Source organism: Oryctolagus cuniculus, chromosome 18, assembly GCF_051225735.1.
Source record: "Oryctolagus cuniculus isolate XC-2025 breed Fujian yellow rabbit chromosome 18, ASM5122573v1, whole genome shotgun sequence".
NCBI lineage: Eukaryota > Metazoa > Chordata > Mammalia > Lagomorpha > Leporidae > Oryctolagus > Oryctolagus cuniculus.
Genome location: NC_142884.1, coordinates 8,763,987 through 8,778,724, shown reverse-complemented (window position 1 = coordinate 8,778,724; position 14,738 = coordinate 8,763,987). Strand labels below are relative to the sequence as shown.

At 61.0% G+C, this 14,738-nt stretch overlaps 1 protein-coding gene across 38 annotated transcripts in view; it reads right to left on the bottom strand.

Moving 5' to 3' along the window:
• Positions 1 to 6,811: 6,811 nt before the first annotated feature.
• The window catches only part of VRK3 (VRK serine/threonine kinase 3), a 33,839-nt gene continuing 25,912 nt past the window's right edge, over positions 6,812 to 14,738 (bottom strand). For 27 of the 38 annotated variants that reach the window (XR_011384175.2, XR_016224594.1, XR_016224595.1 and 24 more), the window contains 2 exons: positions 9,608 to 9,782; positions 6,812 to 7,103 (listed from right to left, as the gene is read on the bottom strand). Coding sequence is in view for 27 of the 38 variants with exons in the window: in XM_089318893.1 (XP_089175019.1) it covers positions 7,071 to 7,103; positions 9,608 to 9,782 (208 nt within the window). In the remaining 11 variants the exon portion in view is untranslated. Of the gene's footprint in view, positions 7,104 to 9,607; positions 9,783 to 12,980; positions 13,146 to 14,738 lie in introns of all 38 variants that reach the window. The other 11 variants (XR_016224597.1, XR_016224591.1, XM_089318880.1 and 8 more) reach the window with 2 other exon arrangements.

Sequence of the window (14,738 nt, the reverse complement as noted above, 5' to 3'; positions counted from 1 at the left end):
GAGATGGGGAGCCTGCTGCACCCTCCTTGGAGCCTTTCCCAGTGCCCCGGGGGCAGCGGTCTCCCGCAGGAGCAGAGGGCCCGGGCACTTGGGCCATCATCGCCTGCTGCCTTCCCAGGCGCTACCAGGAAGCTGGACCCGAAGCAGAAGGCCAGGATCCAGCCCAGCACCCAGTCACACACACACACACCCCGTCTACTTCCACTTTATTTGAAGGGCAGACAGCGTTTGAGCCGAGGGAGACCGAGGGCTCTCTGAGGCGAGGGAAAGGTGGCGCCCACACAGATGCCGGGGTGAGGGAAGGGACCCACGGTTCCGTAGGTGCAAGGCTCCCCGGACGACGACTTGAACGATTCGCAGAGGCGGCAAGTGTAGACGATGAGGATTTACTAGAGCGAGCAGAACTCACGGGGTGTCCGAGACTTGGCCCAGAGCCCCCAGCCAGGGCCACAAAGCAGACATCCGCTCCCTGAGACTGGAGGAGCGGCGAGGGCTTCGGCCAGTGCAGGCCCCGGGTTGAACTTGGGCGGTTAACAAAAAAATTCAGAAAAAGCTAACACTGCTGTAACTTTTCCCCTTATTGCTCTTGCCCCCTGCCCCCTCCCGCCTCACAGGTGAGCAGTTGGGCAGCCCATCCCCGACCCCAGAGGGGAGAGCATTTTTTAAAATAAGCTTTGGAGGAGGCCGGCGCCGCGGCTCACTAGGCTAATCCTCCGCCTAGCGGCGCCGGCACACCGGGTTCTAGTCCCAGTCGGGGCACCGGATTCTGTCCCGGTTGCCGCTCTTCCAGGCCAGCCCTCTGTTGTGGCCAGGGAGTGCAGTGGAGGATGGCCCAGGTGCTTGGGTCCTGCACCCCATGGGAGACCAGGAAAAGCACCTGGCTCCTGGCTCCTGCCGTCAGATCAGCACGGTGCGCCGGCTGCAGCGCGCGGGCCGCGGCGGCCATTGGAGGGTGAACCAACGGCAAAGGAAGACCTTTCTCTCTGTCTCTCTCTCTCACTGTCCACTCTGCCTGTCAAAAAAAAAAAAAAAAAAGCTTTGGAGGAAGGCCAGAGCTGTAACCTTGGGGGCGGGGTCATGAGAAAGGGCGGAGCTTCCTGGGCCACAGGGCTTCGTGGCCCGATGGTTGGCCGTGCTGGGGGGGGGGGGGGGCGGGCGGGCTGTGAGCTAGGCTTTCCATCCAAACAGTGTTTGCATGGCCAGACGCCCAGCAAGGCCTGGGCAAAGACAGAGTGGGTGACTTACACCCGGACCATCCAGTGTCTATACCGACGGCAGAAGAGACAGCCAGTGGTGCCACGTCCCCGGGATCCTTGTCACACATCCCAAAGGACCACGCCCACACCCGCGAGGCTGCAGCGGGCATGGCGGGTGCTGCAAAGCTGGTCGGTGTCAGGCCCATCTTCTGCAGGGTCTGTGTGCACGGGCACAGCCTGCTCCCCGACACTTGTTAAGGGCTCACTCTGTGCCGAGCACCGTCTCATGGATTTGCTTACCGGGAAGGCGGGGTGGCAGATCTTCGTCCGCTGGCTCACTCCCCAAATCCCCACAACAGCCAGGGCTGAGCTGGGCTGAAGCCTGGAGGCGGGAACTCCATCCGGGTCTCCCACACGGTGCAGGGGCCCGAGTGCTTCAGCCATCACCTGCTGCCTCCCAAGGTGTGCGTTAGCAGGGAGCCGAATGGGGAGTGGAGGAGCTCCCTCCCATGTGAGAGGTCGGTGACATAACCTGTGCCACAGGGCCCACCCCACTTGACATGCGTCGGCTAACCCAAGAGGAAGGCGTTACTTTTAGTTTACTTGAAAGGCAATGGTCAGAGCTGGGCCAGGCTGAAATCGAGCCTGGAATTCCATTTGCGTCTCCTACATGGGTGGCAGAGGTCCAAGCGCTTGGGCCATCTTTTGCTGCCTTCCCAGGCACATTAGCAGGGAGCTGGATCAGAAGTGGAGCAGCCGGGACTCGAACCAGCGCCCAAACTTCGGGAAGCAGGTGTCTCAGGTGGTGGTGGATTAACCCACTACACCACAACTGCAGCCTCAGTATTTTTTTTTTTTTTTAAGATTTATTTATAGGGGGCCGGCGCCGTGGCTCAATAGGCTAATCCTCCACCTTGCGGCGCCGGCACACGGGTTCTAGTCCCGGTCGGGGCGCCGGATTCTGTCCCGGTTGCCCCTCTTCCAGGCCAGCTCTCTGCTATGGCCAGGGAGTGCAGTGGAGGATGGCCCAGGTGCTTGGGCCCTGCACCCCATGGGAGACCAGGAAAAGCACCTGGCTCCTGGCTCCTGCCATCGGATCAGTGCGGTGCGCCGGCTGCATCGGCGGCCATTGGAGGGTGAACCAACGGCAAAGGAAGACCTTTCTCTCTCTGTCTCTCTCTCTCACTGTCCACTCTGCCTGTCAAAAAAATAAATAAAAATCCTCAAAAAAAAAAAAAGATTTATTTATAGGGGCCGGCTCTGTGGTGTAGTGGGTAAAGTCCTTGGGCCCCTGCACCTGTGTGGGAGACCCAGAGGAAGCTGCTGGCTCCTGGCTTCGGATCGGCGCAGCTCCAGCCGTTGCGGCCAATTGGGGAGTGAACCAGCGGACAGAAGACCTCCCTCTCTCTCCCTCTCTCCCTCTCTCTCTCTCTCTCTGCCTCTCCTCTCAGATCTTCCACCTGCTGTTTCACTCCCCAGTTGGCTGAAACAGCTGGGGCTGAACAAGGCTGAAGCCAGGAGCCTGAAACTCCATCCAGGTCTCCCACGTGGGTGCAGGGGCCCAAGCACTTGCTTACCCAGGTGCATTAGGGAGCTGGGTGGAAACAGAGGGGCCAGGACTTGAACCGGTGTTCCAATGCGGGATGCTGGCGTTGGAGGCGGTGGCTTAGCGGGCTGAGCCCACGTCTCGCCTCACTTGGAAACCCTGTGGTTTAGTAGCCCAGGTGCACCCGACCCTCCCCACCTTACAATAAACCTTTTGAATAAATGCTCTCTGGCGAAAGTGGGGTTTGAAAACCTGAGGGGGAATTCACGCGGTGGCATTCGGTGCACACACAACGTTTAGCAGCCCCGTCCCTAGCTCCTTCCAAACTGAACCCTGCCTCCGGTCAGCACTCACTTCCCAGCCCCCTCCCTGACTGGTATTTAAGGTGCTTTTACTTAGTATTTGTAATTCCAGGCACTGGGGTGCTTTCCATTCTTCTTCGCTTTTTTTTTTTTTTAAATTTAATTTATTGAAAGAGTTACAGACAGAGAGCGAGATCCTCCATTCACTGGCTCATTCCTCGAATGCCCACGCCAAAGCCAAGAGCCTGGAAGTCCACCCGGGGCTCCCACATGGGTGCAGGGGCCCAAGCAGGAGCCACCAGCCGCTGCCTCCCAGGTGCATCCGCAGGAGGCGGGATCAGAAGCGCAGCCTGGATTCGCTCTTCAGGACGCCGGGATGTGGGATGCAGGCACCCACACCTGCCTCAGCTCAGCCTCACCGGCAGAAATGGAGAACGAGCTAGCTAACGCTTCACTAACAAAGTAGGCTCGATTCGGGCTTTTCTTCCTCCTTCAGGAGCCAGGCAGCAGCCGGCCCTGTTGCACCTGAGCTGCCTGGGCTCAGAGCGCAGGTGCCGCACCAGGAAGTCACGTGGGCGCTAACTCTACCTCACCGCGAACCGGGCGGGTGTCCGCGCGGCGCGGCCTTACTCGGCTCCGCCGCCAGGGGCGCCCGCGCCGCGCCGGGAACGGCTCAGCCCTGGCCGGCCTAGGACGCTGCCAGCCCGCTATGTCCTGCTCCCGCCTCGGCACGGGACGCCCGGGGCCGTGAGTCGTCTCTCTTTTTTAAAAGCGTTCCCGGGGCCGAGCACTGCGGGGGACTCGGGGGTCGAGAAGGCGCTGGCTCCGCCAAGACCCCCGTGCATCCTTCCTTCCGTCCACTGCGGTCACTGAATGTCCACCCCGTGTCCCGCAGAGGCCCCCGCCTGAGCTACACCCTGGCGGGAGCAGAGACAAGCCAACGTCGCGGTCCTGTCCGCATGGCGCAGGCGCCGGCCCGCAGCCCCGGACGTGGCCTCGGTGTGGGCGTGGTGGCCGGGGGCAGTCGGCGTGGCCTCGGGTGGACAACGGGAGTAGCCAGGCTCGGCGCTGTGGAGCGAGAGGAAGCCCTGGCCCGTGTGTGTGAATCCCCGTTTCTCAGAGGAGAAAGCTGAGGACCAGAGAGTGAGTCGCCAAACTTGCTTTCCAGCTGCTCTGATTGACCCACCCTGTGGTGCCAGCCGAGACGACACCCAGCCCCAGAACTTCGGCCCGCAGCAGCCAGGAGGCGCCTCAGGGAGCTATGGGGACCACACCTGATCCCAGGGCAGGACACTGGAGCTCAGGAGAGCATTTTTATTTTTTTATTCAAATTGAAGGTCGGTTACAGAGGAGAGGCAGACACAGAGAGCAGGGGTCTTCCATCCAGGTTCACTCCCCACATGGCTGCAACGGCTGGAGCTGTGCTGATCCGAAGATCAGGAGCTCCATCCGGGTCTCCCACGCGGGTGCAGGGGCCCAAGGACTTGGACCATCTCCTGCTGCTTTCCCAGGCCACAGCAGAGAGCTGGGTCGGAAGTGGACTCCAACTGGCGCCCAGATTGAATGCCGGCACTGCAGGTGGCAACTTTACCCCTACACCACAGCGCCGACCCCTGCCCCACTGGGTGCTGGTTCAAGTCCATTTTCGATCCAGCTCTCTGCTGTGGCCTGGGGAAGCAGCAGGAGATGGCCCAAGTCCTTGGGCCCCTGCACCTGCGTGGGAGACCCAGAAGCAGCTCCTGGCTCCTGGCTTCAGATCGGTGCAGCTCCGGCCGTTGCAGCCATCTTGGGGAGTGAACCAGTAAATGGCAGATCTCTCTCTCCCTTTCAAATAAAGAAAGAAATCTTCCATCCTCTGGTTCACTCCCCAGATGGTCACAATGGTCAGGGCTGGGCCAGGAAGAAGCCAGGAGCCAGCAGCCTCATCCGGGTCTCCCACATGCATTAGGGAGCTGGAACAGAAGTGGAGAAGCCAGAACTCGATCTGGCTCCCTTGTGGGATGTTGGCATTGCAGGCGGCTGCGCTGTGCCACAACGCCCGCCCCGGTTCCACAAGCTTTGACAAAATACTTAAAAATCTGTTTGAGGGCCACCTGCGGCACTCATCCCACACGGTTGTTGGTTTGTGTTCCCACTGCTCCTCTTCTGCTAGTGGCCTGGGAAAATCAGTGGAAGACGGCTCACGTGTGTGCCCCCCCCCCCCCCATGTGGGAGACCTGGATGAAGCTCCTGGCTTTGGCCTGGCCCAGCCCTGGCCACTGCAGCTATCTGGGGAGTGAACCAGCAGAGGGAAGGTATCTCTAATGCTCACTTTCAAATAAATTAACACATATTTTTAAAACTCACTTACTTTGAAAGTCAAAGTTACACAGACTAAGAGAGATTGATCTTCCACCCACTGGTTCATTCCCCAGTGGTCCACAACAGTCAGGGCTGGGCCAGGTTCAAGTCAGGAGCCAGGAGCTTCCTCTGGGTCTCCCACGAGGGTGCAGGGGTGCAAGCACTTGGCCATCTTCCACTGCTCTCCCAGGCTGTTAGTGGGGAGCTGATCAGAAGTGGAGCAGCCGGGACAAGAACCAGTGCCCATATGGGATGCCTGCTAAGGCACAACGCCAGCCCCAATAAATATTTTTACAGATTTATTTATTTGTCTGAAAGTCAGAGTTACACAGAGAGAGGAGAGGCAGAGGCAGAGGCAGAGGTAGAGAGAGAGAGAGGTCTTCCATCTGCTGGTTCACTCCCCAATTGGCTGCAACGCCCGGAACTGCACTGATCCAAAGCCAGGAGCCAGGAGCTTCTCCCGGGTCTCCTACGCGGGTGCAGGGGCCCAAGGACTTGGGCCATCCTCTACTGCTTTCCCAGGCCACAGCAGAGAGCCAGATAGAAAGTGGAGCAGCTGGGTCCCGAACCGGCGCCCATTTGGGATGCTGGAGCTTCAGGCCAGGGCGTTAACCCACTGTGCCACAATGCCGGACCCCAAAAACAAATTTTAAAAAAAAATGTAAAAACATAAAAATTCACTTGAAAGGCAGACACAAAGAGCAGGACTCCCCTTAACCCGTGCCCAGGCTCTGTCCACAGGGCCCCCCATCTCCATCCGTGCTGCTTCTGCAGAGTCCCCTTCCCCGCCCCGGTGAGCTGCGCTGAAAGACCAACTCCTTCTTCTTCTTTCTTTCTTTTTTTTGACAGCCAGAGTGGACAGTTAGAGAGACAGAGAGAAAGGTCTTCCTCTCCCGTTGGTTCACCCTCCAATAGCCGCTGTGGCCGGCGCACTGCGCTGATCCGATGGCAGGAGCCAGGTGCTTCTCCTGGTCTCCCATGGGGTGCAGGGCCCAAGCACCTGGGCCATCCTCCACTGCACTCCCTGGCCACAGCAGAGAGCTGGCCTGGAAGAGGGGCAACTAGGACAGAATCCGGCACCCCGACCGGGACTAGAACCCGTGTGCCGGCGCCGCAAGGCGGAGGATTAGCCTAGTGAGCCGCAACTCCTTCCGATCGGCTGCCAGCTGGGCCCGCAGGCCCGTCCCCGGTGTCCTCCGGGCAGCACGAGCTCATCACGTGGCTGCTGCTGCCTGGCAGGGCGCAGGGAGGGGCCTGCACGGGGGCCTGAGGATGGGTACTGTCTCTGTAACTCTGCCTTCAAATAAAGAAGCGTTTACAAAAAAGTGGCTTGGTGGGCGGAGGGAGTGGGAGCTGGAACCGGCGGATGGAAGCGGCGTAGCGAGGAGCCAAACGTTCCCCACAAGAACATTCCGTGGACACCGGGCTTCCCGAGCTCCGATAGATCGATTTATTTCCAAAGCAAAGTGGTGCCGGCAGCAGGAGGGTCCCCGCTGGGCTCCGTCCACACCCCGGCCGCCAGCAGGGGAAGGAGACTTCACATTATACGGAGGGCAGCTGCCGGCCTCCCTGATGCTACGGGACACGAGCAGCGAGCAGCGGCAGAACGCACATTCCAGGGATTCTTCTAGAAGTTTATCTGTAATTAAACAGCAGGCCTGAATCACATTATCTCTTCGGTTTCTCTTAAGGCTTCGTTTCCGACTGCATGTTGAAATTCTGCAAGACAACCAAAGTGGCCGTTCAGGTCTCATGCAAAGGCCCTGGCGCCTGGCAGGCGCCGTCAGCACGGGCACCGGGAGCCCTCGGGGTGGGGGGGTTTACGACGTGGAGGGGAGGGGCGGAGATACCACCTGTCAGACACGCGCTTCTCCAGGTGTGCACGGGGCTGTGTGGCTAGAGAGGAGGCTCACGGGGGCCCCCGGGGAGGACCCCAGACTCTCGAGAAGGAGGTGTCGGGACTGGAATGGCAGGTGCAGGGGTCTTGCAGGGCTGTGGGGGCACCGAGCTGGTGTGGAATCAACTCCGTGCTCTCGCAGCACCGTCTCGAGTCTGCCCACCTGGTCTACCTGGGAAGGACACGGACCCCCTGCAGGTCTCGCCGACCCCAGGGCCGAGGGCTGGCTCCCCGTCAGGTCTGTGAGGCACAGGGCTTTCCTGGCCTGGAGTCCCCAGGCGCCGCGCCCACCAGAGTGCTCGTTCTCACGGGAGCCCCCCTTTCCACTTTGGTTTCTCATCCGAGAGGCAGAGAACCAGCTGCTTCGCTCCCAAGCTCCTGCAGTGTCCAGGGGGCCTGGAGCTCCACCCAGGGCTCTCGCTCCTGCAGTGTCCAGGGGCTTGGAGCTCCACCCAGGGCTCTCGTGGGGTTGATGAGAACCTGGCTGGGGGCGTCACCTGCTGCCCCTCACCCCGCATGCAGTGAGGGAGCTGGACCCAGGCACTGAGTGGGATGCAGGCGTCCTAACGTAGGCCAAACGCCCGCCCTGGAGCTTCTTCCTCAGCCCTGGGCACGGCACGTCGCCCACACTCAGAGGTGCCCCTGCGCAGCGCTGGCCCAGGGAGAGGACCTTCCTGTGGCTCCGAGGTCCCGGGCTCCTGTAACAGCCCGTGCTCGGGAGCTCCTGCCCCCAGGACGAGCCCGTCACGGGCGAGTGGCCGCCAGGAAGCTAGATCTGCAACACCGGGGATCCTGAAGGGGCTGTTGTCAGCTTTCGAGTTTCAAGACTTCCGCTGAGGGCTGGGGGCGAGGTGCAGCGGTTAAGCAGCTGCATGGGAGCGCTGGGTCCAGTCCCGGCTGCTCCACTTCTGACCCAGCTCCCTGCTAGTGCGCCTGGGAAAGCAGCAGAGGACGGCCCCGAGTGCTGGGGCCCCGACCCACGTGAGAGACGCACATGGAGCTCTTGGCTCGTGCCTGGCCCAGCCCCAGCTGTTGCAGCCATCTGGGGAGTGAACCAGCGGATGGAAGCCCTCTCTCTCCCTGCACCTTGCAAATAACTGAATCATTAAAGAAGGCAGAGTTCCACTTGCGCGAACGCCTGGTCCCTTCACATGGCCGTGGTGTCCAGGCTGCACGGGGGCTGGACCCCTCGCACCCGAGCAGGCGCGCGGCCGCCGTCACCTGGCAGGTTCTGGTCTTCCGCCTCTGCTTCCTCCAGACCCCTGCCCCGGACAGTCGCCTCCTGGGGACAGCGCCGTGCAGTCTCCCTGCTGGCTGCTGGCCCTCAGCCCGCGTGGACGGTCACTCGCTGCCCGGGGGCTGGCCGCTCAGCCACACAGCGGCCCCCTGGAGCGGGTCTGTGGGGACGGCAGAGCCCACCACTGAAACCCCCGCAGGCCGGGCAGCTCCGGCGAGCGCTGCACCAGGTGCGTTAGCCCGCCCTCAGCCCTGGCTGTGGGGTGGGGGGCTGCGGGAACGAGGCAGCACAAGGAGGTGGCCGGCTGCCTGCCCAGGGCCGCCCCCCAGGTCCACCGGGACCAGGGGCTCGCGACGTGGCTCCGGGCACATCAGGGCCCACGGGTCTTTCCTGGGGGCTGCAGTGCACGGCAGGACCTGTAGTGCATGGCAGACCCTGCCATGGTCTCCAGACACCGCCCAATGCCCCCTGGCGGTGGCCGTGGGCAAGGCCCTGAGCTCTGGCTCCAGGCCACGGCCCCACACCTGCCGACATGAACTGGGACTTCCCACCCTGCCAAACACCTGCGCAGCACGCGGTGCTGGGGCGCTGAGGGAGCAGCGGGGCCGTGCGCGCGGGTGTTAGGCAGCGCTGTCGCTGTCGGAACAGGACCCTGGGAAGCGCCCACGCCGGCCAGCGGCTGAAGGAGCTCCTCTCCCCCTAGGGCGGGTGCCTGTGCCGACCAGACCAGGGGAGCCAGAGCGGAGCGCCTGCAGCTTTCGTGCCTGGGTGGGTGAGGGAAGCAGACCCCGCAGGTGGGCGGGTGGGGGGCCGAGGGGAGGGGACAGATGGGGACAGAGAAGATGAGAGACAGCATCCCGGTGTGGCTCCTGGGGCCGAGTCCAGTCACACCCAGGGCCAGAGGTTCCCCTTCCCTGACGGCTAAGACGAGTCGGGTTTCTGCTTCCGGGCAAGTCCCAGAAGCCTGTGGAGAAAGGCGCTTAACTGGGGGCCGGCCCTGGTGTCCACACGACTGGCACCTGGGAGCTGGCCCGTGGCAGCCTGGGTGGGGCTGGGGCGAGAGGGGTGGGGACTCCGAAGCCTCCCCACCTGGCTCCCTAGGGCACCATCGGCAGGTCCAGGGGGTCGTAGGGCGACACACACATTCCCCGCAGTGGTGCTTCCAGACTCTTCCTCAGGGCGGCGTAGGGCGGCGTCTCCTCGTACTGCAGGCCCGTCACCACCTGCAGGTACTCCCGCAGGGCCTCCGTGGTCGAGACACCCCCTGGGGGAGACAGGGCGCCTGAGGGCTCAGCACGGTGCCCACTGGCACTGCCAGCAGCACAGGCATTCCCCCCATTTCCTGGAAGACGTCCAACGCTGGCACCACCTGAGCGCCCACTGGGCACTCCAGCCGGCACCGCCTGGGGGCCCCAGCTGCCTCCCTGCCCTGTGCTGGTTACAAGCCAGTGCCGTCATGTCACCGAGGGGGAAGGCTCAGTGTGTGTGTCTCTAAAATGGGCCGGCGGGGCTGGTGCCTGTGACCCTGCCATCCGATATGGGCACCGGTCCAAGTCCCGGCTGCTCAGCTGCCGATCCAGCTCCCTGCTAAGGTACCTGGGAAGGCAGCAGAGGATGCCCAGGTGCTTGGGTCCCTGCACCCATGCGGGAGACCCGGATGGAGTTCCAGGCTCCTGGCTTCTGCCTGGCCCAGCCCTGGCCATTGCAGTCCTTTGGGGGAGTGAACCAGTAGTCAGATCTCCTATTCTCTCTGTCTCTCTCTCTCTATGTAACTCTGCCTTTCAAGTCAATTAATAAACCTTTAAATACATGGCGGAGTCAAACGGGCAGGCCAGCTTCCACGGCCCTGCGGGCCATGCCGCATGACAAGGACTCGCACAACAGGGCTGCTGTCCTCACGGGAAAGCCGCCCTGGGGCCGGCGCCGCGGCTCACTAGGCTAATCCTCTGCCTTGCGGCGCCGGCACACCGGGTTCTAGTCCCGGTCGGGGCATCGGATTCTGTCCCGGTTGTCCCTCTTCCAGGCCAGCTCTCTGCTGTGGCCAGGGAGTGCAGTGGAGGATGGCCCAAGTGCTTGGGCCCTGCACCCCATGGGAGACCAGGAAAAGTACCTGGCTCCTGCCATCGGATCAGCATGGTGCGCCGGCCGCAGCGGCCATTGGAGGGTGAACCACCGGCAAAAGGAAGACCTTTCTCTCTCTCTCACTGTCCACTCTGCCTGTCAAAAAAAAAAAAAAAAAAAAAAAAAAGGCAAGCCGCCCTGGACCACGGCCAGTGAGCGGGAGCAGCCGCACCACAACCTCACCGGCGGGCGCTGTGCTCGGGTTCCAGGCACGTCTCACAAAGTGTGGCTCTTCTGCAGTTTTCACGTTTGTGAAAAAATACAACTCACATTCCCCTGGCAGAGGGCAGGGCGGACCCCAGAGGCCGTCCTGGGCTGACTCCTGCTCCCAAAGGCTCAGGCCCTTCTCTCTGCCCTCTAGCTAAGTCCAACACCATCACGTTTATTTTATTTTTTTTATATTTACTAATCTATTTGAAAGTCAGAGTTACACAGACAGAAGAAGAGAGAGAGAGAGAGAGAGAGAGAGAGAGAGACAGAGAGAGAGGGCTTCCATCCACTGGTTCACTCCCCAAATGGCTGCAGTGGCCAGGCTGAAGCCAGGAGCCTGGAGCTTCTTCAGGGTCTCCCACGTGGGTGCAGGGGCCAAGCACTGGGGCCGTCTTCGGCTGCCTTCCCAGGAGCACTAGCAGGAGCTGGACTGGAGGGGGAGCAGCAGGGACTCCAGCTGGTGCCCATACGGGATTCGGTGCTGCAGGCGGCGGCCTCACCTGCTACGCCACAGCACCGGTCTCCGTTACCGAGTATGATGCCCTCAGTGGTCCTAACAGCCGCTGTGAGGGGAACTGGGCACAGTGCACGAGCGGCCGCCTGCATCCAGCAGAGTGCACAGGGGTCTGTGTTGAATGCTGGGGGCTGCCACGGGCCCCAGCTTACACGCGGGGAAGTGAGGCTCAGGGGCACAGGCACCCACACCCGAGGCCGTGACTCCCTCCCTGCACCCCACCGGCTGCGGCGCTCGTCCTCTGCGTGGAGGGAGGACGGGAGGGGAAGCAGCGGGAGCGGCACGGCCGCGGCCAGAGCCCAGCGAGTTCAGAAAACTCAGAAACGCGGCCTGATGAGGCTCCTGAGGGCGGGGGCTCCTGAGCAGGGACGCCGCGAATGGCAACAAACGCCCCCAGCACAAAGCGAGAACGGCCTCTGACAACCAGGCACAGCTCACGCTCGGCCCAGCCGGCGCCACGCAGCCGGGAGGGAAAGCCGCGGTGGACACCCGAGCAGGGACACAGCCCCACTGGGAGCCGAGAAAAACCAGATGCCGAACAGGTGTGCGTTTTTATACACAAAAAACAAAACCGCTTTAAAAACACAATGGTTTGGGGCTGGTGCTGTAGCACAGCAGGTAAAGCCGCAATTTGCAAAGCCAAACATCCCATACGGGCACCGGTTCTTGTCCCAGCTGCTCCATTTCCGATCCAGCTCCCTGCTAATAGCGAGGATGGCCCAAGTATCCGGCCCTGCACCCCTGCGGGAGACCGGGATGCAGCTCCCGACTCCTGGCTTTGGCCTGGCCCAGCCTGGCCCCTGCAGCCATCTCGGGAGTGAGCCAGGGGGTGGAAGGCCTGTCTCTCCCTTTCTCTCTGTAACTCTTTCAAAATAAACAGAGTAAATCTTAAACACACACACACTAGTTTTACCCATCAGTCAGCCCTAATAAACAGGTACAGTAACACAAAACAACCTGTGCCCCAGGTACTGGCTGCCTGGGCTGAGAGCTGAGGGCGCAGCCTGCGCCTCCGGGTCCTGGGTGCGGCTCTGCTGCTGCCCCCGCCCTCCCCTGCAGCAGGGGGAGTGGGCTTCCCGCCCCTTGGGTCGGGGCGGCCTATAGCTTGTTTTGATGCTGAGCAGTGGCGGAGTTGAGGTTCTGGGGCTCCTCTGGGGGAGCTGGCCCTGGGGGACACGTGACCCTGTGGGGCAGGGGTGAGCCAGCCCAGCGCCTCTGCCACATGGGACAGTGAGGAGCACCTGGGCCGCCCGGCCCCACGAGAGCCCCAGACGCTGCACTGGCACTGATGTGCACCCCCAGCCCCACCCCCTTGAAGACCGGCAGAAGTAGCACCGGCTGGACCCAGCGCCCGCAGGTTGTTTCCGGCCTCTGTGCTGGGGGGTGACGGCCACTGCCACCTGCTCGCCGTGGGCAGCACGCACCTGTCCCGCACCCGCACCCCTCACTAACGCTCACGGGGTCACTTCCAAGGGCACTGGGAGGGGCTGGGAAGGGCCAGGAACCTTCACTTCTCCTGTCAGACACCGCGGTTCAGTTCAACCTATTTTATAGGCAAATATTATGTTGGCATTTAAACCAAAACCCAGGGAGGCCAAAACAAACAAACAAACAAACCAAGCAATGAAGCATTTCCAACAGCAGACAGCTGGAGACGATCCAGGTACTTTCAGGGAGGGCGCAGGCCTGTGCACCCTGGCGTGGCTCCAGGAAGCTCTGTGCACCCACAGGCCGACCACGCTCCTCAGACGTCTGAAGAAGACCCACCTCACAAATGTGCGCCTTTAAAAATACCCACAGGAGTCACCTAGACCACGTTACACATCCATCGGTACCACAGGTGTCACCTAGACCCCCTCACACCTCCATCAGTACCACAGGAGTCACCTAGACCCCCTCACACATCCATCAGTACCACAGGTGTCACCTAGACCCCCTCACACCTCCATCAGTACCACAGGAGTCACCTAGACCCCCTCACACCTCCATCAGTACCACAGGAGTCACCTAGACCTAGACCCCCTCACATATCCATCAGTACCACAGGAGTCATCGAGACCCCCTCACACATCCATCAGTACCACAGGTGTCACTGAGACCCCCTCACACACCTCCATCAGTACCACAGGAATCACCTAGACCACGTCACACACCATCAGTACCACAGGAGTCACCGAGACCCCCTCACACATCCATCAGTACCACAGGTGTCACCTAGACCCCCTCACACATCCATCAGTACCACAGGAGTCACCTAGACCCCCTCATTTCCTCAGCCCTGTGAAGCATTCTGGCTTTTTTTGTTTGTTTGTTTTAAAGATTTACTTATTTGAAGGCAGAGTTGCAGAGGGAGGGGGAGAAACCCATGCAGATTGGGGGGGGAGGTAATTTCACCGCTGGCTCACTCTCCAGACGGCTGCAATGGCCTGTGCTGGGCCAGGCCGCAGCCTGGAATCCACCCAGTCTCCCAGGTGGGTGGCAGGCACCCAGGTACGTTTGGCGCTCATTTGGGATATGGGCATTGCAGGCTGTGGCTTAACCCACTGCACCACAACACCGTCCCTGCACTCATATGTTCAATGTGCCCTTTCAAACACTTAATGATACCATTCGGGGTGGGGGGCTGGCACTGTGGTGCAGCAGGTTAAGGCACGGCCTGGAACAGCTGCAGCCCCTATCAGGGCACCAGCTGAAGTCCCGGCTGCTCCATTTCCGACCCAGCTCCCTGCTAACGCACCTGCGAAAGCAGCAGAGGCTGGCCTGGATGGAAGCTCTGTTTATCCCTGTCATTCTGCCTTCCCAATAAACTATATCTTTAAAAAAAAAAAAAACAAAAAAACAACCCTGTTCTTCACTCACTAAACTGATTTCACAACCAACTCATAGCAACAGTCAGTCTGGAAAGCACTACACCGGGGCCGGCACTGGCACAGCGGGTGAAGCTGCTGCCTGCGGCGCCGGCTGGAGTCCTGCTGCTCCACTTCCGATGCAGCGCCTGCTAATGCAGCTGGGAAGGCAGCAGAGGAGGCCCAAGTCCTTGGGCCCCTGCACCCTGCACCCACGTGGGAGACCCGAGGAAGCTCCTGGCTCCCGGCTTTGGACTGGCCCAGCCCTGCCATTGCAGCCATCTGAGGAGGGAACCAGCGGATAGAAATTCTCTGTCTCTCCCTCCCTAACTCTTTCAAATAAATACATAAAAATCCTGTGTATTATGTGTATTTTCTCACAATTCAATATTGACAAGATTCTATAAGCATGGACCCAGAAAACCTCTAAAATATCCTCTTCTTGGATGAAGACAGCAGGTTGGAAGCCAACACGGAGCCCGGGGTCCCATTAAAGAAGGTGGTGTGCACGCTGCGGTTCACACACCCA